The sequence below is a fragment of the Sciurus vulgaris genome (assembly GCF_902686455.1).
Source record: "Sciurus vulgaris genome assembly, chromosome: 2".
Taxonomy (NCBI): Eukaryota; Metazoa; Chordata; class Mammalia; order Rodentia; family Sciuridae; genus Sciurus; species Sciurus vulgaris.
In genome coordinates, this window is record NC_136462.1 from 62897748 (window position 1) to 62925280 (window position 27533).

The window sequence follows — 27533 nt, forward strand, 5'->3', positions numbered from 1 at the left end:
ACCCTGAGTTCAATCCCAGGTACCCCTGCAAAGAAAATGGGTGAATTTCTGTTGGTCTTCTTTTTCAAGAAAACCCAAAGAGTCTGATTTCTTAAATGAACTCACCTATTAGCAGTTGACAACTAATCTTAATTTTCTTAAACAATACATAAGCCAATTTTAACCAGCAACCTGTGATCTAGTCTCTGCTTCTAATATTAGAGTTTTAAGTCTCCTTCCCCCAGAATGACTTTCCAAGATCACAATTAAACAAATTTAAATTCAATATTTTTATGTCTAAAGAATTTCAACCAAAATGATTCAAGTAACATATATTTGACTGTAGTTATCAAGTCCACAAAAGAAGCATACTTTGAATAGACCATAATAAAAAGTACTTTTATAGAGAGGCAACTATCGTGTCCTCATTAATATATTATTTTTTCAATTCCATAAATTCACTGGTATAATTTGTGGTAGAGGGGGTTAAGAGATGGGAAATCAGGATACACCAATAAGTGTGTTAATTAATTAATTCTATTTTGAGTTTAAGGTTTTATTATGACTTTTTTTTTTTTTTTTTTTTTTTTTTTTTTTTGTCTAGGAATTGAACTCAGGTGAGCTTTACCACTGAGTTATATCCCTGTCCCTGTTTCTAAATTTTTTATTTTGAGACAGGGTCTCTATAGGTTGCTGAAGTTGGCTTCAAACTTGCAATCCTCCTGCCATGCACCCACATCCATCTTATTAAGACTATCTTTATAATTATCATTATTATTGATTTTTCTTTTCTCCTAATATGAAGATTTCTAACTAAAATTGTTAACCAATACCCTCAAAACCAAATCATACAGAGCAAATTAATTATTTCTCTGAACTTATTTATTATATAATGTCCACTCTCTGGAACTTAGAAGAAATATTAAATGAGAAGAGAACTCCGAAAGCAATGTGTATCATTAAGTCCAGTTTTCACAAAGACTCATCACATTTATTGGCACCACTATCAATCTGCCTGGTCACCCTATCTAGAAACCTAGTTACAGTTATCCTCACTTTCCCTTTAATTCTCCTTGATTCATTCAATCAGTCATTAAATCCAATGAATTCTACCTAAAAAATACCTATCCATACTACCCTTCCAATCATTTCAGCAACACCATCAGATAATAGGCCAAGGTTTAAAAATGTGGCTAATGAGCCAAATACAATTCACAAAATATTTAGTCTGAGCTGGATAGTATTTTATTTGAGCAAATATTTGCCAGCATTACAAATTGGGATTAAAAAAAATGAAAAATGGGGATGGGATTGAATTGTTGTTATAACATGTAAAGTTATTCTTGAGCTGGTCATGGTAGTTCATGCCTGTAATCTCAGCTATTCAGGAGGGTGAGGCAGGAAAATACAAAGTTCAGGGATAAACTGGGCAATTTAGCAAAACCCTGTCTCAGAACATAAAAAAGCTCGGGGACACACAGCTCAATGATAAAGAACCCCTGGTTTGTTAAAAAAAAAATACTCTTGATTTTATCCCTATATAAATTTTCAGTCTCACCCTATGCTCAGTCAGACTCAACTGCTTATAGTTCTCAAAAATGCCGTGCTCAATTTGTGATGCACACCATAATCCCAACTACTCAGGAGGCTGAGGCAGAAGGATCATAAGCTGGCATTCAATCTTGGCAATTTAGTAAGACCCTGTCTCAAAAATAAAAAATGAAAAGGGCTCAGGATGTAACTAGGTGGTAAGGCATTCCTGAGTCCAGTCCCCAGAGAACTGGAGGGGGATGGGGAGTGGAAGGGAGCTATGTTTTCTCTCACTTCTGAACTTTTAAAAATACTCCTTTTCAACTTAGAACACCCATACTTTCAAATTTGGCTAACTACTCTTTATTCAAGAGCAGCTCAAATAATCTCCTCTGGGACACTTTCCTAGTCTCCTCCCCACCTTCTCTACCTACTACCACTGTTCACTTTCTTCTTATAATGAGAAAATAAAAATGTTTCAATTATATATATATATATATATATTATATATATATATAATAGCAGAGCATGAGAAAAGGAACTAAAATTTATAAAAGTACTATGTGCCAAGTACTACAGCTGAATCCTTTTTCAATACTAAGATTTGTAATAAAAAAATGAACAAAGAGGCTGAGTTTGTGACTAAGTGGTAATGCACCCATCTAGCATGTGTGAGGCACTGGGTTCAATCCTTAGCACCACATAAAAATAAAAAATAAAAGCATCATGTTCATCTACAACTAAAAAATATCCTAAAAAATAAAAAAGTGAACAGAATTTGGAATAATTACAGGTTGGTGAAATTTTAAAATATTAGTTGCTTTTGTACTCTCATGTTACACCACTTGGAGGTCACAACTATCATTTGGATAATAATTACATGCTGAAAATTATTTTTAAGTTAGTATTATTTCCGATTTAACTCATTTAGTGTAATTTTCCCTAATTTGAAAAAAAAATATATATATATATGATCAAGATCAGCAAAGCTTGGGGCTGGGGTTGTGACTCAGTGGTAGAGTGCTCACCTAGCACGTGTGAGGCACTCGGTTCTATCCTCAGTACCACATGAAAATAAATAAATAAAATAAAGGTATTGTGTCCACCTACAACTAAAAATTTTAAAAAAAGATCAGCAAAGCTTAATAAATGTTTTTTAAAAATCCTTAACAAAAAAAAAAAATCCTTAACAGCATCTTTGCAACAAAACCTTCAAGTAAAAAGATTCTTACATGTAAGACTTTATGGAAAAACAGACATTATATAAAGTTTGTATAAGAAAGATTCACTCAAACATATTTCAAAGGTACTCCTATATTTAGTAAAATAGATAAAATTATTTTGAAAGATTTAAAAGGCCAACTTACCTTTTCTGTAAGAATTGTGACCAGTGAAAATGCAGAATTCATGAACTCATAAACATCAATTTGAAATAAGTATTTCAGAATCTGAAACTCAGTAGCATCTTCTGTTGATTTATAAATAAAAATGTTAATATTTGACATACAATTGCTGATCCTAATTTCTTTCTTAACTGAGAAATTAGAAAACAATAACCCATTTCTTACCATTTGGAGGAATGTAATTTTGAGAAGACAAAGAGTTGTCAGTTGAAACTATCTGGCTGTTTAGCAGGGTATTTTCCACAGATCTGTCTATTTCCACCTGAGCAGACTCTTCAAAGTCTACTAATGGTTTTGATTTTTCATCATTTTCAGAATATGAGGTTTCAAAAAGTACTTCTTCATGAATTCTCATAGGTACCTCTATTTCAGAGATCATATCTGCAAACAAATACAAAGAAATGTCTTTTTAGAAATAACTATGTTGCTGGGGGCTTCCCTTTTATTTTCTAGGAGGTCATCTTTGAACCATTGTGATCATGTGGCAATTCATTAGATAAATAATGCACTAAAACAAATTGTAGCCTGTATTAGTGCCTGTTGCTGCTGTGACAAATTATCATAAACTTGGTAACTTAAATAATACAAATTTATTCTCTCAGAGTACAGGAGGTCAGAAGTCTTAAAACCAAGGTATTGGCAGGGCTGTATTCTTCCAGAGGGTCCAAAGGAGAATCCTTTTTCTTGCCTTTTCTGCCTTCTAGAAGCTTCCAGCATTCCTTGGTTCATGGCACCATTCTTCATTTTCAAAATCAGCAGAATGCATCCTCTAATCTCTGTCTTTCTTATTTTGACCCTCCTGCCTTCTTCTTAAAAGAAACCTTGTGATTATTTGGGTCCCATAAAATATAATCTCTCCATCCCAGGATCCTTAAGCATATCTCCAAAAGCCCTTTTTTCCATATAAAGTAACATATTCACAGGGCCTGGAGGTTAAGACTTGGACATATTTGAGGGGACTTTATTCAGTCTACCACATAGCCTTTCCTTTATTCCTTGTCCAAAGAAGAATTACAAGAACTGTATGCAATTCTGTCCTTTACATCCCATTACATCGCCTTTTATCCTAAAATCTATGTTTAAAAAAAAAGAAAAAAACACCTAAAACTAACAACTGTCAACAAGCACTGTTGTACTATATAAGCTTATGACTAAGAATAAGATAATAAATAGTCCCTTAGGATTTCATTCCTGTTAGAGACGTTTATCATCCAAGAAGTTGTGATATCTAGATGCTATTGCAAAAAATACATATTTCTGCCTTTCAAGAAAATCAGTGAGATAATTTTTTCTTATTTTAGCTATTAAAGGACCAGAGAATCAAAATGACCAAAATTATTTATAGTATCTACAGGCTATTTTATGTTGATACTTGACTTTTGGTTTTTTGTTTGTTTGTTTGTTTGTTACTTGGGATTTGACCCAGGGGCCCTTTACCACTGAGCCTTATTCAACCCTTTTTTATTTTTTTATTTTTTTATTTTTTATTTTTTGGCGGTGCTGGGGATCAAACCCAGGGCCTCATGCTTGCAAGGCAAGCACTTTACCAACTGAGCTATCTCCCCAGCCCCCTTTTTATTTTTTTGAGACAAGTTCTCACTAAATTGCTTAGGGCCTCAATAAGTTGATGAGGCTGGCCTCAAATTTGTGATCCTCCTACATTAGCCTCCCAAGTTGCTGGGATTACAGGCATGTGTCATCACACTCAACTAATAACAGCTTTTTAAATCCTACAATCAAATATATCTCCCGCTTTTTTTTTTTTTTTTTTAACAGAAACCAGGTAAATCTAACACGGGTAAAAATTCCATGTTATCCAACTGATAAAATAATTATTACTTAAGGGAAAATATTGCAGTTAAACAATGCTTATACAGGTTTAAACAAAATGATCTTGACTTCTATGCTTTTATGCTACAAAATACATCTTTTAAAAATATTTTTATTTGTCCATTGACCTTTATTTTTATTTATTTATATGAGAATGGAACCCCAGTACCTCACACATGCTAGGAAAGCACTTACCACTGAGCTACAACCCCAGCCCACAAATTACATCTTTAAATGACCTATAATGTACCTGAATTCAACTTTAGAATAGTTATTCTTATCTCTCAACCTTTGTTTTAAAAGGATTACCTTTCCCAAAATCAATTTTAAAATTTCAAATTTGACCCATCTCTAGATCAGAAGTTGCCATATTTGTAACGTTGCATCATATAATTATGCCTATACAGGTCAAAATAGCCATCTTTTTTTTTTTTTTAAATCAGTTTGACCTGATGCTGGTTGTGCACATCTATAATCCCAGCTATTTGGGAGGCTGAGCAGAAGGATTACAAATTTGAGATAAGCCTGGGCAATTTAGTGAGCTCCTGTCTCAAAATGAAATCTAAAGAGATGGGGATATAACATGGTGGTAAAACGTTCCTGGGTTCAATCCCCACTCTGCAAAATTAAATTTTAAAAAAGCCAGCCTCAGCAAAAGTGAGGCACTAAGTAACTCAGCAAAACCCTGTCTCTAAAAATACAAAATAGCTCTGGGGATGTGGCTCAGTAGTCTAGTGCCCCTGCATTCAATGCCCAGTACCAAAAAAAAAAAAAGAAAGGTCCCAAATGAACAAGCACATATCAGTCATTTAATAATACCACCTGTGGAAGTTAGTAGTAAAAAGAACAATCACAGGGCTGGAATTGTAGCTTGGTGGTAGAGCACTTGCCTTGCATGTATGAGGCACTGGGTTCAATTCTTAGCACTGCATACAAATAAATATATAATACAATTTCATCAACAACTAATCAAGATATTTAAAAAAAAAGAAAAATCAAGTTAATATTTGTTTGTTTTATAGTTTTGACTTTGTTGTTGTTTTGTGGTGCTAGGTATTGAACCCAGGGTCTTCTGAGAACTCCGGGCTGTATCACTAAACCACATTCCCAACACTTCCTTTTTTTCCTCTTTTCCTTCCTTCCTTCCTCCCTCCCTCCCCCCCTTCCTTCCTTCCTTCCTTCCTTCCTTCCTTCCTTCCTTCCTTCCTTCCTTCCTTCCTTCCTTCCTTTCTTTCTTTCTTTCTTTCTTTCTTTCTTTCTTCTTTCCAATAATACTTATTTTGAGACAGGAGCTTGCTAAATTGCTGAGACTGGCCTTGAATTTGCAATCCTCCTGCCTCTGCCTCTGGAACAGCTTGGACTACAGACATGCACTGCCATGCCTGGCTCAAACCCAGGGCTTTTTGTTTTGTTTTGTTGAGTGGGCATCTTGCTCTGTTGTTCAGGCTGGTCTCAAACTCCTGGACTCACGGCACCCTCTTCCCTCAGCCTGGAAAATGCTAGGACTGTAGCCACTCAAGTTAGGAGTCTGAATACACTGAGATTGTTGTAAATACAGGAATCAAAATAGTGATCTTTAAAGACTTTAGGAAGCTGGGTGCAGTAGCGTTCACCTGTAATCCCAGGAACTCAGAAGGCTGAGGCAGGAGGATTGCAAGTTGATCTCGTCAACTTAGTGACGTACTAAGGACTTAGTGAGACTGCATCTCAAAATAAAACATTAATACCCAGAATAGCCAAAGCAATCCTGGGCAGGAAGAGTGATGCAGGAGGTATCACAATATCAGACCTTAAACTCTACTGTAAAGCAATAGTAACAAAAACGGCATGGTATTGGCACCAAAATAGACAAGTAGATCAATGGTACAAGATAGAAGACATGGAGACATACCCACATAAGTACAGTTATCTCATACTAGACAAAGGTGCCAAAAACTTACAATGGAGAAAAGATAGCCTCTTCAACAAATGATGCTGGCAAAACTGGAAATCCATATGTAGTAAAATGAAATTAAACCCCTATCTCTCACCCTGTACAAAACTCAACTCAAAATGGATCAGGGATCTAGGAATTAGACCCGAGACCCTTCACCAAATAGAAAAAGAGTAGGCCCGAATCTCCATCATGTTGGCTTAGGATCAGACTTCCTTAACAAGTCCCCTATAGTGCAAGAAATAAATGCAAGAATCAATAAATGGTATAGATTCAAACTAAAAAGCTTTTTCTCAGAAAAGGAAACAATCAATAATTTGAAAAGAGAGCCTACAGAGTGGGAGAAATTCTTTTCTACACACACATCAGACAGACCACTAATATCCAAAGTTTATAAAGAACTTAAAAAACTTTACACCCAAAATACAAAAGAAACTAAAATACAAAAGAAATGGACTAATAAACTGGGCAGACACTTTACAGAAGATATACAGGTGATCAACAAATATATGAAAAGGTGCTCATCATCCCTAGTAATTAGAGAAATGCAAATTAACACTACCCTAAGATTTCATCTAACTCCAATTAGAATGGCTATTATCAAGAACACAAGCAATAATAAGTGTTGGCGTGGATGTGGGGAAAAAGGCACACTCATACATTGCTAGTGGAGTTGCAAATTGGTGCAGCCACTCTGGAAAACAGTATAGAGATTCCTCAGAAAACTTGGAATGGACCCACCATTTGACCTAGCTTATCCCACTCCTTGGTTTATACCCAGAGGACTTAAAATCAGCATACTACAGTGATGCAGCTACATCAGTGTTCATAGCAGCCCAATTCACAATAGCTAGATTGTGGAACCAACCTAGATGCCCTTCAATTGATGAATGGATAAACTGTGGTATATATACACAATGGAATATTACTCAGCCATAAAGAAGAATAAAATTATGATAAGTGAAACAGGTCAAGCCCAAAAAACCAAAGGCTTAATGTTTTCTCTGATAAGTGGATATAACAAAGGGGGTGGCAGGGAGAAGAGAAGAATGAAGGAACTTAGGATGGTGTAGAGGAAAATGGGGTTGGGAGGAGGTGGGGGATGGAAAGATAGCAAAATGAAACAGACAGTATTACCCTATGTATATTTATGATTACATGAATGGTGTGAATCTACATTGTATACAACCATAGAAATGAAAAGTTGTAACCCATTTATGTAGGATATATCAAAATGCAGTCTGTAAAAATAAAAATTTTAATAAAAATTTTTTAATTAAAAAATAAATAAATAAAACATTAATAAAGGCTGTGGATGTGGCTCATTGGTTAAGTGCCCCTTGGGTTCAATCCCCAGTACAAAACAAAAAAAAACATTTGGGAAAAAGGACTAATTATATTCAAATTTATATGAGTCTATATTGATTTTTTCAAAATATTATTTTAAACTTCACTTGAAATAAATACATATTAAGAAAAATGGATAATTCCTAGAGCATTTTCAAATTTAATTAAATTTTGAGATATAATTTTTTCATGACAAACTAAGCCTTTAAGATTTACATTAGATATAGACATGTAATTTCCTTATAATTTTGACACCATTTTAAGTCAAATAAAATAATAATTTTTTATATTTTACTGTTCCTTGAAAACTCCTTTAAATCAACTCAGTTGGAGTCCCTTTGTAAAGTAGGCATTAATGTTGTAATATAAACAACTTCCCTGATTTCTTTCATAAATATCTATACCAGCATATTGGTATTTCTGTAAATATTATCTCAAGTCTCTACCTTTCAAAAACATTGATTTAGGATCTGATTCTGTTTTCTTATGCAGTTTTTCCAATTAAATCAAGTTTCATTTGTTATTCCCTAAAGAGTTTTTGAAATGATCTGAAAAGACTGGCTGTTTAGCATTTTTCCCAATATCCAGAAAATAGGGCCTGTGGTTTTATCTAAATCCCTCCTTTAGGATTCTTTTTTAAAATTTTTTATTAGAGCCCAGGTTGCTTTTCATTGACTTAATAATGTAATGTTTTGGAATAACCCACTTTGTTTATATATTACACTCTATCTGAAACTTTTCATGAAACATTTCTGAATATTTTCATGAAAATCCCTCAAAAGTAGTCATAATCACATGAACAACCTATTCTCATTTGACTATTCATCTATTACGTTTTTTCATGCTTAGAAATTCTCTCAATATCATTCTATATGATAAATAAAACTTAAGTAACAACTTATTGAGAAAGAAGAGGAATCTCCTCTACCACCTTCATTGCTTGAAGAAAAAAACATTTCAAAATGAGGCTTTCATTGAAAAAAGAAAAAAAACTTAAAAAAACGATTTTGAGGATGCCCTGAAATCATATGGTTATGCTCTAAAATGTGTTTATACATCAACCTTTGAATCTTCTGTATTTCTGGACCTGATATTGTTTTGTTTTCTTGTAGTCTCTCTTCTTTCCAATGACTCTGATCTGCTTTTTCACACATTTTCCTTTAAAATATGTCGTTTGGTATGAGAGAATTTCCTTTTCAATCACCTTTGACCATCTAGGTCTCTGACATTTTTAGTCATGTGCCTTTCTATCTTGGAAAAAAAGTTTAGAATCTCCCTGTATGCTGGTTGAGGATAACAAAGAACAGAGGTAAAATTGGGGGGAATACGAAGGCATAACATGATTCTGGAAATTCAGGAAAATCAACTGGTTCTAATGGAAATGTGTTTCTTCCTGAATCTGCAACATTGTTGACCTCTTCTGAAATGTTTAATCATTTCTATATCACTGGTCAATATTTGCTGAGTTCCTAATCATTACAGAGACATCAGAATGGAGATGTGGAGAAGTCATGTAACACGATTCTTAACTCAAAATAAAATCCACATTTCTAATCCTAAGAGTTACTAGATACCAGAACATCTAGATCTGGAAGTGTCCTCTGATATTCATTCTCTTTTCTTGCCCTCGGGTAAACTTCAAGAATTGAGAGACTTGAGGGAGAAAGTTGAAAACATTTTACCTAATTTTTGCTTAAAATTCCTTACTAACCGTACACTTACAGAAAACTCTTATTATCATATGCTTCTTAGAAAAAAATAAAACAAAGCATTACTATTGATCTAGAATAAAGCACAGTGGCGCACACCTGTAATCCCAACAGCCAGGGGGTTGAGGCCGGAGGATCACAAATTCAAAGCCAGCCTTAGCAAATTAGTGAGATCCTAAGCAACTTAGCAAGACCCTGTCTCAAAATAAAAAATAAAAAAAGGGCTAGGGATGTGGCTCAGTAGTTGAGTGCCCCTGGGTTCAATCCCTGATATTAAAAAAAAAAAAAAAAAAAAAAAAAAAAAAAAAAAAAATCAAGACTATTTTGAATTACTAAAGTTTCCCTTAGCTTAGATTTCTAAGAAAACCATTCAAATATAGTTGTACTAGGAAGGCGTAAAAAGTGAGTATAAACAATCGAAAATTCTCATTTACTAGAACAAGAAGTCAAAGACTGTCTAAAATAGATTAATAAAAGCAGAATAATATAAAAATTTTCTTTAGAAAACTAGAGAAAAGTACTAAAAGGATTTGACTTTTAAAACATAAATAAATTATTTTCTCTGGGACAGAGGTGGGAGTGGAATAGAAGGAATAGAAATTGCTTTTAAAAAGTGGCTTAGCACTATTTAAAATTTTAAATCTATTTGCATATTTCCATTTGATAATAATTAAAAGTTTCTATAAAATATCTTAGGATCTTCTTAGAACATCAATATATCTCCAATTGTTATTTTTCCATTGGGATTTTGCTTTTTAATATAATCTAAGTTCCAGAATAAACCAGAAATTTATAAAAGGATGGTTGGTACTGCCAGGCACAGGGGTACACAACTGTAATCCCAGGGGCAGGAGGACCGCAAGTTCAAAGTCAGCCTTAACAAAAAGGAGGCACTAAGCACCTCAATGAGACCATGTCTCTAAATAAAACCAAAATAAGGCTGTGAATGTGGCTTAGTGCCCCTGAGTTCAACTCTTGGTGCCAAAAAAAAAAAAAGAGAGTGGTTAGTGCTAATTATTGAATATTTGAAAAACATGGATTCTTGGACTTTTTAAAATCCAATTTGTACTTAAAAATAAATTGTTAACAAATTATAAGTATTTTCATACCAACCTGATTGACTGTATCTGTTTTTCAACATAATAAGATCTTTCATATTATCTATGGGATTATTTTCACCAGAAAATTCTTCTCTTTCATTATTTTCAACCGTATTACTTTGATCCAGTATCTGTTTTGGAAAGGGCAATTCTGTTTCCTTAGGAATGTTCTGGAAGCTCCAAGGGTTATCAAAAGTGTAGAATAACTTTTGCAAATATGGTATGGTATCATAATCATCTGTTTTCTCTAAGACTCTTTCCTTGTCTATTTGATCTTCTGTTTCCATAGTTTTTATCATTTTTATTTCCTGTTCATTATCATGGTCAAATTTACTTGCTAGAGAATGTTCATGTTTATCTACCTCACCATCTTCTTCAGTTTTTCCATCATCTAATACAATGCTATCTTCACTGGCATATGCAAAACCTAGCATACCAAAACCAAAATCAAACCAATTTGTTTTGAGAACTGTGCTGTCATTGGTTATCGTGTCTTCTTTTTCTGTTAATATTTCTGTACATGGAACTATGGCTTCTTCATCAGAAGATATGAAATTGGGAACATCTTGTAGTGGTGGATTGCTTTCTTTGGACAGTAATTCAAGGCCTGTATCCTCCTCTCCAAAACCTAAGTAACTTGTAAATCCACCACCAAACCAGCCCGTTGCTTGGGGTGTGAGTGCATGCTTTGACTCTAATGCTAGTTCAGACTGCTCCTCTGGCACTGAATCAAATTCTGATTCAGGTTCTGTTCCGGGCTCATCATTAGTTAATTCCTCTAGGCTATTCTCATCTTCCACTGTTATTTCTCTAGGTTGAAATGAGCTTTGTTGCACAGGCTCAATAACTGACTCGAGAACCTTTTCTTCACCATGTTCCTTTCCCAGTCCAAACCATCCTGGTACTTCAGGCACAGTTAAGGGTGGTGAGACATGATCCACTTCTGGAATGTGATCCTGTTCTACACTTGCAGTTTCGGCTTCTTCACAGTTAATTCTAATATCTTCAGGAGCCTCTGATGCTGGAAATTGGCCTTCAAACAAAGTACTTTCAGAAATTGCATAAAATCCAGATTGTATCTGGAAATCACTCTCATATACACTATATTTTTGCTCTTCTTCATACGGATACATATTTTCACCACTGTGACTGTTAAACTCACTATCTTCATTTTCATATATGTAACTTACTCCAAGGAGACAAAGGAAGTCAGATTCCTAAAAGAAAAAAAAAATTGCATTTGACATAGTGTACTAAAGCTCCTCAATTCTCCCTGTACCATTTAAAACAGATGACTATGATTTTCCCAAGACCAAGCAATAGAGCAAAACTGCAGAGCAAAAACTAAACTCAGATCTTCTAATCTCAAACACTTGCATCACAACTGACTTCTACAGGTTAATAATATAAACCTAAATGAAAATCCTTTTTTTTTCTTTTTTCTTTCTTTTCTCTTTTTATAATGAAAATCCTTTTACATTATGGCTTCTTTGTTATTAAATAGTTGAGAAGGCGAGAGAATTAATGCTTCAAGTATATTCTGCAAATAAGCTCTGAAGAAAAGGCATGCATACCCTCAAAATCTTGCACGTCTGAAGAGTATACTGAGAGGACACAGCGTCTTGAGTGGTGATGTGAGAGAGGGTGCTATTGTTTGAATGTGTCCACCAAAAAGCATGTAGTGCAAATTAAATCCTCAATGCAACAGTTAGGAGATGGGACCAAAGGAGAAGATATTAGGCCACAAGGGCAGAGAGAATGGATAAATGCTGCTATGGTAGGAGTGTATTCATTATCCCAGGAGTGATTTCCTTCTCTGAAGGATGAACTCAGCCCCCTCTTGCTCTCTCTTGTCCTCTGTCATCCTCTCACCTTCTACCATGGAATAATACAGAAAAAAAGTCCTCACCAGTTGTGGGCCTCTTGGTATTTGACTTCCTCCTAGTCTTTGGAACTATGAAAAATAAATTTCTTTCCTTTCTAAGTTTCCCAGTCTCTGGTATTCTGTTATAACAGCAATCACAAACAAGACAGTAGGGAAATTCACTACATTACAGTCACAGCTTAGATAGACCCTTGATGCTAAAGTCTGAAGCCCTGGTTAAAGGTTGTGCTAAAATATTCAGATGTCCTTATTCAGCTGTTGCATATAGCCAACGAGAGTGGGTATCTACTTGCTTATCCCTAAGAGTAACAAAATCATAAAGAAAAAAATTAAGAAGTCACTTTTTAAAAACCTGAAATTTAGAAATAGTGGTGTGGGTTCCTCTTTGGATATTGCCATTATAAAATTAGAATAAAGTTCAGATTTTTGAGGAATAAACTTTAGAATTGCAATTTGATAATATATATTTGACACTACAAAATAGAAGGTGATTCGGAACAGATACTGGACCTTGTCATCTATTAGTTCTGTGACCTTGGATGAATTATATGACCTTTTAATGCTTCCTTCTCCTGATCTGTAAGATGCCTACAATGACAGTCCCTACATTATAGGAATATTGTATTAAATGAATCTAGTATTTAAAATAGTAACTGTCTCCAGTTAGCCTCACCCAGTCCAAAGTTAAACTACTCCAGACAAAGTTACTTCTACTCCAGTAGAATAAGGGTAGACGGTCCAACCACCTTAGCTAGATTCAGGATAACTCAGAAGGACCATTCTAACCTCAGCGCTCCTTATGGAATTCAAGGCTACCTTTGTTTTAACCGCATGGTATTTTAGCTTCTGTCAGCACAATCCTGTTTTCCCTTTTGTTCCCTTACAGGTACTGTCCCCAAGAGTACGCCTCAGTAAACTTCTTGGATGCAAAGATTTGCCTCAGTGTCTGTTTCCTAGGGAATTTGACACAAGAATCTGGGTGAGCTGGACATGTTAGTGGGTAACCCCAGCTATTCAGGAGGCTGAGACAGGAGGATCAGGAGTTCAAGAGCACCCTGGGCACAGTGAGGCCACAAGCTCGAGAAAGAAAATAAAAAAGAATTCAGGTCTTTGTGCTCTTATTATGCTACCATGCTAGATGTTAAGATTCTATAGTAAGCAATAAAAAAAAAGAAAGAAAGAAATCAAAAGAAATTGTAAATTGCAATTAGTGCCATGGGGGAAATAAACAGAAAGCCACATTAAGAAGCAATAATTCGACAGAGATCCTGGTCCACTGAGGGAATAGAAGCACCTGCCCAAGTAGAGCTGGTCCAAATGTAGAGCTTTTGACCAGTGACAGTTTGAGGCTATGCACGACTTGGATCCCACAACCACACCAAACACACCCAACCTCCAGGACCCCTGCCTGACCAACCACACCCCCCCTCCAGGACCTCCAGCCGACCACATCCACACCCTGAGCTGCAGCTCCCCATTTGCCAACACATTTGGAAACCAGAGCAGCCATCTTGGATAATCCTAGAAGCCTTAGCTCCGATCTCTAGGTGGGGCAAATCCCATCCTGAGACTCCTGCTGGAGGCTTGAAGCTCATTGTCAGGTACATCTCAGGCATCACGCTACTGAACACTGGGAGGTTTGAATACTATATAACTGTTATGGTGTAGATTTTCTTCTTTCTCCTTACTGAAAAATTTTAAGTTTTTATTTCTTTACTTTTCTTGCTCTCTTTTCCTTTTGTTTACCTGTCCCCTCAGAGTCTTTTTCTCTCTTTTTACATGCTAACATCCAATTTCTTTTGATTATACTCTCACCCTATTATCTAGAACTTCTGTATATTCTTTTCTTATCCCATTAACAGCTACATCCTACATCCCACTGCATCCTCTTTGTCCTCCATTAGAAACTGCAGACCTTATTGCAAATCTGTTTGTTTTACTGAAGATAATATTTGAACTCATTCTGTTTATTATGACAATTTTGTTATTGTCCTCATAGGGGCTATGTGGTCTAGGATTGCATCCTCTCTGAATTGGGCACTGTTAAAATTGATCTCCCCTTAAAGAAAAGGTTTAGGAAATCTATACGGCCACTATAAGCCTATAGGGGGGAATCTGCAATACCCCAGAACTGCACTACTAGAGGGGAAGATACATGAACAACATGAAAAAAACAAGGGAAGAAGATGATCCAAACAAATCTAGGTTCTATATTAATAGAATCCAATGACAGTATGTTAGAAGAAATGTCAGAAGAGGACTTCAGATTACACATGATTAAGATGATTCGCAAAGCAAAGAATGAGATAAGAGAGCAAATGCAGGCAATGAATGATCATACCAATAATCAGTTGAAAGAGCAACTGCAGGAAGCAAAAGATCATTTCAACAAAGAGATAGAGATTCTCAAAAGAAACTGAACAGAAATCCTTGAAATGAAGGAAACACTAAACCAAATAAAAAACTCAATGGAAAGCATCACCGAAAGACTAGACCACTTGGAAGACAGAACCTCAGACAATGAAGACAAAATATTTAATCTTGAAAATAAAGTTGCCCAAACAGAGAAGATAGTAAGAAATCATGAACAGAATCTCCAAGAACTATGGGACATCATGAAAAGACCAAATTTAAGAATTATTGGGATTGAGGAAGGCACAGAGATACAAACCAAAGGAATGAACAGCCTATTCAATGAAATAATATCAGAAAATTTCCCAAGCCTGAAGAATGAAATGGAAAATCAAATACAAGAGGCTTACAGAACACCAAATGCACAGAATCATAACAGATCCACACCAAGGCACATTATAATGAAAATGCCTAACATTCAAAATAAAGATAGGATTTTGAAGGCTGTGAGAGAAAAGCATCAGATTACAAATAGGGGGAAACCAATACAAATAGCAGCAGACTTCTCAATCCAGACTCTAAAAGCTAGAAGGTCCTGGAAAGACATATTTTAAGCTCTGAAAGAACATGGTTGCCAACCAAGAATCCTATACCCAGCAAAACTAACCTTCAGATTTGAAGATGAAATAAAATCCTTCCATGATAAACAAAAGTTAAAAGAATTTACAAATAGAAAGCCTGCACTACAGAATGTTCTCAACAAAATATTCCATGAGGAGGAAATGAAAAACAACAATGTAGGTCAGCAAAGGGAGGAACTACCTTAGAGAAAACCCCACTCAAAGGAGAAACCAAGCCAACTTAAAAACATAAATAAGAAGCCCAAATGACTGTGTATACAAATCATATCTCAATAATAATCCTGTCCGTTAATGGCCTAAACTCATCAATCAAAAGACATAAACTGGCAGAATGAATTAAAAAGAAAGACCCAACAAAATGCTGCCTGCAAGAGACTCATCTCATAGAAAAAGACATCCACAAACTAAAGGTGAAAGGATGGGAAAAAAAACCTACCACGCATACAGACTTAGTAAAAAAGCAGGGGTTTCCATCCTTAGATCAAGTGGACTTCAAGCCAAAGTTAGTCAGAAGGAATAAAGAAGGACATTTCATACTGCTTAAGGGAACCATAAATCAGGAAGACATAACGATTGTAAATATTTATGCCCCAAACAACGGTGCATCCCCATACATCAAACAAATCCTTCTCAATTTCAGGAATCAAATAGACCACAACACAATAATTCTAGGTGACTTTAACACACTGCTTTCACCACTGGATAGATCTTCCAAACAAAATCCAACCAAAGAAACCATAGAACTCAATAACACAATCAATAACCTAGACTTAATATACATATATAGAATATTCCATCCATCAACAAATGGATTCACCTTCTTCTCAGCAGCACATGGAACCTTCTTGAAAATAGAGCATATGTTATGCCACAAAGCGGCCATTTATAAATGCAAAAAAATAGAGATACTGCCTTGCATTCTATCAGATCATAATGGAATGAAATGAGAAATCAATGACAAAATAAAAAACAGAAACTACTCCAACACCTGGAGACTAAATAATATGTTATTGAATGAAACATGGATAACAGAAAACATCAGGGAGGAGATATAAAAATTCTTAGAGAACAATGATACAACATATCAAAATTTCTGGGACACTATGAAAGCAGTACTAAGAGGAAAATTCATTTCATGGAGTGCATTCCAGAAAAGAATGAAAAGTCAACAACCAAATGACCTAACATTACAGCTCAAAGCCCTAGAAAAAGAAGAACAGAATAACAGCAAAAGTAGTAGAAGGCAGGAAATAATTAAAATCAGAGCTGAAATCAATGAAATTGAAACAAAAGAAACAATTCGAAAAATTGACAAAACAAAAAGTTGGTTCTTTGAAAAAGTAAACAAAATAGACAAACCCTTAGCCACACTAACAAAGAGGAGAGAGAAAACCCAAGTTAACTAAAATTTGTGATGAAAAAGGAAATTTCACAACAGACACCACTGAGATACAGAACACAATGAGAAGCTACTTTGAAAATCTGTATTCCAACAAAATAAAACTACCAAAGATATTGAAATTTCTAGAGACATATGCTCCTCCCAAGCTGAACCAGGAGGACATACACAATTTAAACAGATCAATATCAAGCAATGAAATAGAAGAAGCCATTAGAAACCAACCATCCAAGGAAAGCCAAGGACCAGATGGATTCTCAGCTGAGTTCTACAAGACCTTCAAAGAAGAACTCATTCCAATACTTCTCAAAGTATTTCAGAAAACAGAAAAGGAGGGTACCCTACCAAACTCATTCTATGAAGCTAATATCACCCTCATACCCAAACCAGACAAAGACCATCAAGGAAAGAAAATTTTAGACCAATATCCTTGATGAACATAGATGCAAAGATCCTTAACAAAATATTGGAAAACCATATCCAAAAACATATTAAGAAAATCGTGCACCATGATCAAGTAGGGTTCATCCCCAGAATGCAAGGATGGTTTAACATCCATAAATCAATAAACATAATCCATCATGTCAATAGACTTAAGGATAAGAATCATATGCTTATTTCAATTGACGCAGAAAAAGCATTTGACAAAATACAACACCCCTTCATGCTGAAAACACGAGAAAAAATAGGGATAGTAGGAACATACCTGAACATTGTAAAGGCTATTTATGCTAAGCCCATGGCCAACATCATTCTTAATGGAGAAAAACTGAAACCATTCCCTTTAAAAACGGGAACAAGACCAGGATGCCCTCTTTGACCACTTCTATTCAACATTGTCCTCGAAAGTCTAGCCAAAGCAATTAGACAGACTAAAGAAATTAAAGGGATTCGAATAGGAAAAGAGGAACTCAAACTATCCCTATTTGCTGATGACATGATTCTATATTTAGAGGATCCAAAAAACTCCTCCAGAAAACTTCTAGATCTCATCAATGAATTCAGCAAAATAGCAGGCTATAAAACCAACATGCATAAATCTAAAGCATTTTTATACACAAGCGATGAAACATCTGAAAGGGAAATGAGGAAAACAACTCCATTTGCAATGGCCTAAAAAAAAATAAAATACTTGGTAATCAATCTAACCAAAGAGGTAAAAGATCTCTACAATGAAAACTACAAAACATTGAAGAAAGAAATTGAGGAAGACCTTAGAAGATGGAAAGATCTCCCATGTTCTTGGATAGGAAGAATTAATATTGTCAAAATGGCCATACTACCAAAAGTGCTATACAGATTCAATGCAATTCCAATTAAAATCCCAAGGATGTACCTTACAGAAATAGAGCAAGCAATCATGAAATTCATCTGGAAAACTAAGAAACACAGAATAGCTAAAGCAATCCTTAGCAGGAAGAGTTAAGCAGGGGGTATCACAATAGCAGACCTTCAACTTTACTACAAAGCAATAGTAACAAAAACGGCATGGTATTGGTACCAAAATAGACAGGTAGATCAATGGTACAGAATAGAGGGCATGGACACAAACCCATATAAACACAATTTTCTTATACTAGACAAAGGTGCCAAAAATATGCAATGGAGAAAAGATAGCCTCTTCAACAAATGGTGCTGGGAGAATTGGAAATCCATATGCAACAGAATGAAACTAAACCCATATCTCTCACCATGCACGAAACTAAACTCAAAATGGATTAAGGACCTCGGAATCAGACCAGAGACCCTGCAGATTATAGAAGAAAAAGTAGGTCCAGATCTTCAACATGTCGGCTTAGGACCAGACTTCCTTAACATGACTCCCATAGCACAAGAAATAAAAGCAAGAATCAATAACTGGGATAGAAAGGTAGATCAATGGTACAGAATAGAGGACACGGACACAAACCCAAATAAATACAATTTTCTCATACTAGACAAAGGTGCCAAAAATATGCAATGGAGAAAAGATAGCCTCCTCAACAAATAGTGCTGGGAAAACTGGAAATCCATATGCAACAGAATGAAATTAAACCCCTATCTCTCACCCTGCACAAAACTCAACTCAAAATGGATCAAGGACCTCAGAATCAGACCAGAGACCCTTCATCTTGTAGAAGAAAAAGCAGGTCCAAATCTTCAACACGTCAGCTTAGAATCAGACTTCCTTAACAGGACTCCCATAGCACAAGAAATAAAAGGAAGAATCAATAACTGGGATAGATTCAAACTAAAAAGCTTTCTCAGAAAAGGAAACTATCAGCAATGTGAAGAGAGAACCTACAGAGTGAGAGAAAATCTTTGCCACTCATACTTCAGATAGAGCACAAATTTCCAGAATATATAAAGAACTCAAAAAACTCTACACCAAGAATACAAATAATCCAATCAACAAATGGGCTAAGGAAATGAACAGACTTCACAGAACAAGATCTACAAGCAATCAACAGATATATGAAAAACTGTTCAACATCTTTAGTAATAAGAGAAATGCAAATCAAAACTACCCTAAGATTCCATCTAACCCCAATTAGAATGATGATTATCAAGAACACAAGCAACAATAGGTGTTGGTGAGGATGTGGGGGAAAAGGCACACTCATACATTGCTGGTGGGGTTGCAAATTAGTGCAACTGCTCTGGAAAGCAGTGTAGAGATTCCTCAGAAAGCTTGGAATGGAACCACCATTTGACCCAGCTATCCCACTCCTTGGCCTATACCCAAAGGACTTAAAATCAGCATACTACAGAGATACAGCCACATCAATGTTCATAGCTGCTCAATTCACCATAGCCAGATTGTGGGACCAACCTAGATGTCCTTCAATTGATGAATGGATAAAGAAACTGTGGTATGTATATACAATGGAATATTACTCAGCTATAAAGAATGATAAAATTATGGCATTTGCAGGCAAATGGATGAAATTGGAGAATATCATGCTAAGTGAGATAAGCCAATCTCAAAAAACCAAAGAACGAATGATCTCGCTGATAAGAGGATGATGACACATAATGGGGGAAGGGAGGGGTTAGTGTTAGGGTTAGAGTTAGGGTTAGGGAGGGGGGCAAGAATGGAGGAAGGAAGGACTGTATAGAGGGAAAAGAGGGGTGGGAAGGGTGAGGGGAAGGGAAAAATAACAGAATGAATCAAACAACATTGCCCTGTGTAAATTTATGATTACACAAATGGTATGCCTTTATGCCATGTACAGAGAAACAACATGTATCCCATTTGTTTACAATAAAAATAAACTGGAAAAAAAAGAAGCAATAATTCCTGTAATCCCAGTGGAATTGGGGAGGCAGAAGCAGGAGGATCAGGGGTTCAAAGTGGGTCTCAGCAACTTAGGGAGACCCTGTCTCTAAATAAAATATAAAAAGGCTGGGGATGTGACTCAGTGGTTAAGTGCCCCTGGGTTCAATCCCCAGTACAAAAGAAGAAAAGAAAAGAAAAAATGTTTAAAAGAAGCAATAATTCCTTTAAAATCATCATGGAAAGCCTTCCAAAGCACTGGTATTTTGTTGTTGTTGTTTCGTTGTTGTTTGTTTATCTTTCGGAAACTCAGCATATTCCCCCCCCCCCCCGTCTCGCGAGATATAGGAAGGACTATACATAATTACTATATGTATTTTGGTGATTTTGAACAAATGTACATACTAGAGTTATTTTATCATCACCATAATCCAGGTATATAAACATGTCTATCACCGTAAAATTTTTCTGGGAGGCACTAAAGTTTAAACTGTGATCTAAAGGATATGAAGGAACTACCCATGTGAAGAATTTGGAAAACACATTCAAAAAAAGGAAAAGAAAAAAACCTACTTGGGTCCCTGAGCTGCTCATGCTCTTAGAACAATTCAACGGCCTGTTAGACCAGGAGCATGGTGAACAAGAGGAATGGCAGGTAGCAGGAATCAGCAAGAGAGAGTACAGGGGGTGGTGACAGATCATGTGGACCTTGAGCCCAGGTAAGAAGTCTGGGCATTATCCAGGTCTAGTGAAAAGCCATGAAAGGACTTTAACACAAGGAATGACATGATCTCATTTTTTGTTTGTTTGGTTTTGTTTTTATAAAATCCATTGGAGAATGGGTTGGAAGAAAGCAAAAGAAGAGGCAAGAAAAGTTAGAATGCTGCAGTAGTATTCCAATCAAGGGAGGACGGTGCTTTGGATTAGTGCTATGGGGAGAGTAGAAATTAGGAGAAGACACTGTGCTGTGGATCTTATAGAGATAGAACTGACAGGACCAATTATTATACAGCAAATGGACAATTAATCCCAGAGTTTGTGCTGGGAAAAAGCCAGACAACAGGCAGTTGGTTTAACTAGACAGGTTTACATCACACTGACCTTATTTGCAGTAAATTGGCTTAACTTGGACTCTGAATTAAATGGGCTAAATCACATTCATATATTAAAAACTCACTTTCTGAGTCCCTTTATTATTATCAAGTTCAACATTACTAAGCTCATTAAAAACTCCAACAGCAAAAGAGGTACACATTAGAGACCTAGAGAATATGGTGAGAAATAAACTCTGGTCCTAGTAGCACAACAGTGTTAAGTAAATATTTCTAATATTTATACGGAACTTACTAAGTGCTATTCTATGTACTTTATACATATTCATGTACTCCTCAATGAATTAGAGGAAGCACTATGTTATACTCATTACTCCCCTGTGCAGATGAAAGAGTTGAGGGCCACATAACTAGTAAATGAGTCAGGCTTTAAACTCAATCCATCTCTAGAATTCATGCCTTTAACCACCACACTATATCACCTATGAATTGTTCAAAAAGCAGAATCTTTAACTGTCATCAATTTTGTCTTAATTTTATTCATTGTCAAACTCTTCCTAGGGTAAGTTCACAGACCAACTGTTTTATGCATTCACTACATGAGGTACGTAATCAATGGACACACTTGTACTGAGGAAAACTGTTTTGGCCAAGAAATTTTAAGTTCAGTGAATAGCTGAGAATGAGTTTACTCACTTTAGTTGATAATTCAACCTCTTCAGTTATAAACACCTCTTCAATCTGGACTGCATCACTGGGAAAAAAACCAAAGTCCTTTCCTTTCTATCAAAATGAAGAACAAAGATTATCGAGGAAGAGTGATCAAAGCCAATACTAACTATTGAGTCTGATTTTACCACGTCTTTGACTTTCATCTAAGTCAAATCACAAAACGATTGGCTATCAAGTACCATCTAAAAGAAGTGAGTGAAACCATATTCTTTTATTATTCAAAAGAATAGAATTAATATAAGGACACATTGAGCCCAAATTCTAAAATGCTACTGTTTTAAACAAATACTGTCCCATATAATCATATTCTCCTTCTCTCTCTCTCTTTCTCTTCCTCTGTACTTTAATGACCTTATTGGCCAGGTCAACCACAGATTAACACTAGTAGATCTGGAATATCAAAAAGCAAGGCAGTGGCAGCAACAGCCAAGGTAGACAGAGCTGTGACATAGTCAGCATTTTCAAGATGTCATGCTCAGATAAGAACCACAAATAGATTCATGAAAATAGTAAAGGTCCAGGAGTTATCAAGATAAGATTTGGTCCAATTCAACTTCCCTGGGGCTGACTTGGTAGTAGGGATTCTCTTAACCCAGTTCAAGCAACATGCAGTTGCCCTTGAGGAAAGACTTCACACAACCACTTTCAGTTCATTTCTTATTCCTGCAAAGGTTTAAAGAACATATTTTCTTTGGTCACGTGATCTAGCACCATTACATTTCAATTGTGATTCTTCCATGTCTTCAATTGTTGGAAACTGTCAGCCTGGGGATTCACAACATGGTTCTTTAAACAGTGCTCTGCTTGGGTTAAATTTGCACCAAACTAAGGGTACCTCAAACTTAACTCCAGCTTTACACATTAATAGTTTCACTGCTTTTGTGTGGAACTACTGTTTTCACACTTAGTAAACAAGAAAGTATGCTTTATTTACCTCTTACGACACCTACTGTGTCATTTTTTTCTTATACCTGCATTATATGCCTCCAATGCATTCAAGACAGACTGGCATTTTTAAGGTACCCTAAGCACAGGTTCAGAGGCCAAGAAAAAAAGTCTGGCCAGCAACAGTCAGAAGTTCACTCACATGGCCTCTGATGGGAAAAACAGGATTTCAGATCAGTTATGCTCCTTCAAAAGGTGACACAAGGGCTGACAAAGAAGAAATCTTTTGAAGGGCTGATGCATATGCAACATGGAAATGATGTATGTATCAGGCTGGTCATGCTTGTTCAGCTTGAGGCTAAAATCATTTATCATAGCATGTGTTCACTATAAAGCATAATGATACAATCAAAGATACAAACCCTTTCCAGTTGAAAACATTAATCGTGATTTTTCTATGTTATATCTTCAGAGAGATGGTTCAGGCTTCTAGAAATTTCAGTGTCTAGGAGTTTGAGCCAAATAAAAGAACATATTTCCTTTGGTCCCTTGATCCAGCACCATTACAATAAAAGGGTCTCCCAGTTGTTATTTTATTTTTCATGAAAAATGTATAAACTTTGCTTTCCTAGGCTGCCAACCTTTCTGATGATCTTTTCAAAAACAACTTGGCCCTTTATTGTTTAGAAGAACAAGTCAATCTGATTTAAACTAAAACTTTCCAGTCTCTCCCAAACAGCTGGAATTGCCTACCCATGCCATAATCTACATTAGCATCCCTAAATTCTCCCCAAATAAATATAAAAGCTAAATTTAAAAACTATGCATGCTATTTAAAAAATAATTTTGACATTCTCTTGAATTCCTTCTCAATCAGATTATCTTCCCAAAAGCCTCTTTTATAGAAATATTGAAACCACCACTCAACATGACCATTTTTGTTTGTTTAAATATGTTAATGGGCTTTTAATGCTTATATATACTTTGAAATCCTAGAGCTCCCTTAAAGACCAAAAGTAGGTATCCTTGTCCAAGTTAGTAATTTATTCTGCATTCAGTTCTTAAGACTAGATACTTACACTTCCTGCCCACAAATCTTCTCTTTCTCCTGCAAGTTTAACATAAACAGATATTTCTTCTCCCTTAGTGAAATTCAGGTATAAGCAGTCAGGTCCTGTGTAATCTCTCATGGCTACCACTCTGCTTATTAAAGCTACGTAAACATAAAAAGAAAAACATACACTTTAAATTAAAATGTTATTTTTCCTCCTTTCATTTTGTCCTCCTCTAATCCATTGTATATATTTCCAAATGCTAATTCTTTTATGTCATTTATGGTCTCAAAAACCTACATACACTTCCCACTGCACACAGCCTCATATCCAAGTGTTTTGGCTTGGTATTGCCTCTTCTCTGAACTTCATCATTATCTATTACCCTTACTATGTTATATCACTGTTTACTATTTCATTTGATATGTCTTGTCGTCATTAAGTAGAATGAATATTCCTGGAGGGCAAGAAATTTATTTTACATTTCACAGCAACCACTAACCTCCAGACCCAGCACATAGTAGGCACTCAGTAACTATTAATCATAACTACATACGTTAGATTCACACAAAGCAATACATATATATTAACTAGAATAATGATACTAACATGTAAAATTTAAAAACATTTTAAAGCCATACAATTAAAGTTAAAATAACCCTATATGTTACTAAATATTGGAGTGTACTTATTTCATGTTCTGTCAGAACCCAAGCATATTAAAGTGTGGTTATATTATAGCATAAAGAGGGGAGGGGGGTTCATCTAATATACTTCTTTGCATATTAAATTATTTACCCAAAAGGTTGAAAAAAGTGTTTACTCATTAAAATGTTACTTATAAATTATTCATGTTCACATTACTAATATTTTGCACTTAAAAAAATAGGTAGGCTGCAAATTGGAAATAATTTACATATTGGAAAGGCAGAACTTACAGCAACTAAAATGTATGATAATCCACTTATTTTAAACTGTAATGCAATAACAACAACAAAAAAAGTTCTCCAAAAATAAAATGGAAATTAATTTCTCCTCACAGTAAATCAAGAAAGTTTAATGTTATTAATGGTATAAAAATTATATTTATATCCTAACATTGACTTTAGTACTTTTATATAATAAATACAGAAATGATTAATATTTGATAAAGTTTGGACAGACTTCATTGTGACATTTTGAAATAAAAAGATTTTTAAAAAACTCATGAGAATCAGAAAGTCCTGACTATGAAATAGTAACTAAATAGTAGAAGCTTTATAAATAAAGAACTATCAAATGATCTGATATTTGTTTTATTCAAATCAATCATATTTCTCTCTAAAAAAGGACTAATTTGTGTTTGAGGTATGGATATACTTTTATATCAATATGATATTTGTCCTTTGTATATTTATATTAAATATTATCAAAAAATGCTTTGCCTCCAAAATTTCTTTTTTATACTCAGCTATATTTATAATTCAAATATTTCCCAATGATATTAAGGTTCATTTTTATCACTTATGTCCACAAAAAAAAAAAAAAAAACATTTTATGTGATTTCAGAGCCTCAATTTAAGAGAAGAATGAGAAGAAAAACAAGAAAAACAAACTTACTTTCACATTCCAGGTCACCACATTTTTTAAGTTCTGCCAGCAGTTTTGTACCCTCCAGACACTTGGTCAGGGAAATAACCAAAAGAAGGATTCTGTGAACACCAAGTTCCGCCATGCTAACACAAGAAAAGAATTCCACATAAGATCTACACCAGTTATTTAGGTTGTAGACATGCTAGCCAAAACAGGAGATACCCTACTGTCTTCATTAAACAGCAAAGATCTTTTTGTTTTTAGTCTCCTGATAGCTGTATTTTTCTATCTGGTTGTAGGCTTAACTTGAACAAACGCTCTGTTCTCAATCTGTGGTAGCCAGATAATACATAAGGCTTAATAATTAACAGAGAATTGTAGTTGGACTAATGTCTCATAAAGGCAGCCCATGTAAAACTGCCTCACTTAAAGTTACCTTGCATTAAACAGGAAAGTTCTTAAGCAGACCTTCACAAAAACATAGTTAATCTCCATTACAGTCTGCGGGTAGATTAGTCCACGAATACAAGGCAAGTATTTGCTCCAAGAAAATCCCAGCTTCAGCTGAGAAAGTATGTAGTTGTAAGTAGAAACAGCAATATAATGAAAAACATCTGGAAAAAATATTCCATTTTAATATTTCAAAAAGCTCTTGTGTGTTACTATGAAATTAGCTTACTGTATTTAGCTAAGAATAATACTTAAAATGTAGACTATTCACTACGTTCCATGGACCATCTTAAGTATGTAGATCTATGATCTGATTTAACCTCAGACCAACTCTCTGGAGGAGGCAATATTATCATACCCATATTTGCATATGAAGGAATTTGGCACAAAGAGATAGATGGTCTAAGTCCCAATGTTCTCTAGTACATAAAGAAGAAATTTAAACTTAGGTACTGTGATGCTTCACACTGGTAACCACTGTTGTTTTACCATCAAGAATCAAGCTATCTGCTGTGGAAAGATGTCTACTTAGTCTATAACAATACCATTGCAGAAATAGCAGAAAGAGTACTATTCTGTGTATTTAAAATTATATGCAGGGCTGGGATGTAGCTCAGTGATAGAGCATTTGCCTAGCATGCATGAGAGAGAATGAGATAAAATGGCTGAAAAATGCTCTCTCAAATTGTAGGAGTACAATTTTAGGTAGCGTACTCTCTAGTTTTCTGTATTGTGTGACTTTCTTTTTCTAAAATCAGTGAGCATTTATCATTTAAAAATAATAATAAATTTGTGAAAATCAAGTCATTTGAATATTGTTGTGGTTTAAAAGGGATCAAAGTCCTATATTGGGAATATTTGTGTAATATACTGCCTAACTCTGCAGGTTCTCAGAACAGCACCTGGCACTTGTATGACACCACACTCCCTTCTAGTGATTGACATAAATAAGAAAAATACCCAGCACCTGAGCAATCTAAAGTGAAGGACCTTTCCGTTCAAAGTCCTAAAAAAGAAGCGTATGTACTTGTTTGTTTATTTTTCAAAACCAATGACAGTAGGAAGCCTGATCTGTCAAAGCTAAGATTTTTACATCCTCTGAAAGAACTAAAAAGTAGATGCCTGTGGATTATTTGACTGACACAGAGCACTACACAATTACATACATTCACACACCAAAAAAAGTGGATTTGTTTTTTAATACCTTTGAAAATCTACACGCAATGATGTCAAGGACATCTAAAGAAGAATCAAGGTTTTCAGCTTCAAAATTTGACACAAGTTTATTTCCATAATTTATATTATCAAGTCCAATATTAAATCAAGGTTATTTAGTATTTAAAGTAGTCTAATTATTTTCATTATATATTCAATATTTAAAGCATTATGCCTAAATTTAGGACTAATTAACCATGTTCTAAATTAA

General features: G+C 35.1%; 1 protein-coding gene across 7 annotated transcripts in view; it reads right to left on the minus strand.

Moving 5' to 3' along the window:
• The window catches only part of MIA2 (MIA SH3 domain ER export factor 2), a 112249-nt gene extending 86273 nt beyond the window's left edge, over window positions 1-25976 (minus strand). For 4 of the 7 annotated variants that reach the window (XM_079119483.1, XM_079119482.1, XM_079119481.1 and 1 more), the window contains exons 1-6: window positions 25685-25976; window positions 24113-24246; window positions 22113-22199; window positions 10845-12048; window positions 3078-3293; window positions 2877-2977 (exon numbers count right to left, since the gene is read on the minus strand). In XM_079119483.1, coding sequence (XP_078975609.1) covers window positions 2877-2977; window positions 3078-3293; window positions 10845-12048; window positions 22113-22199; window positions 24113-24246; window positions 25685-25799 — 1857 coding nt within the window. In that variant the 5' untranslated portion in view covers window positions 25800-25976. The remainder of the gene's footprint in view (window positions 1-2876; window positions 2978-3077; window positions 3294-10844; window positions 12049-22112; window positions 22200-24112; window positions 24247-25684) is intronic. The other 3 variants (XM_079119479.1, XM_079119478.1, XM_079119470.1) reach the window with 1 other exon arrangement.
• Window positions 25977-27533: the final 1557 nt, after the last annotated feature.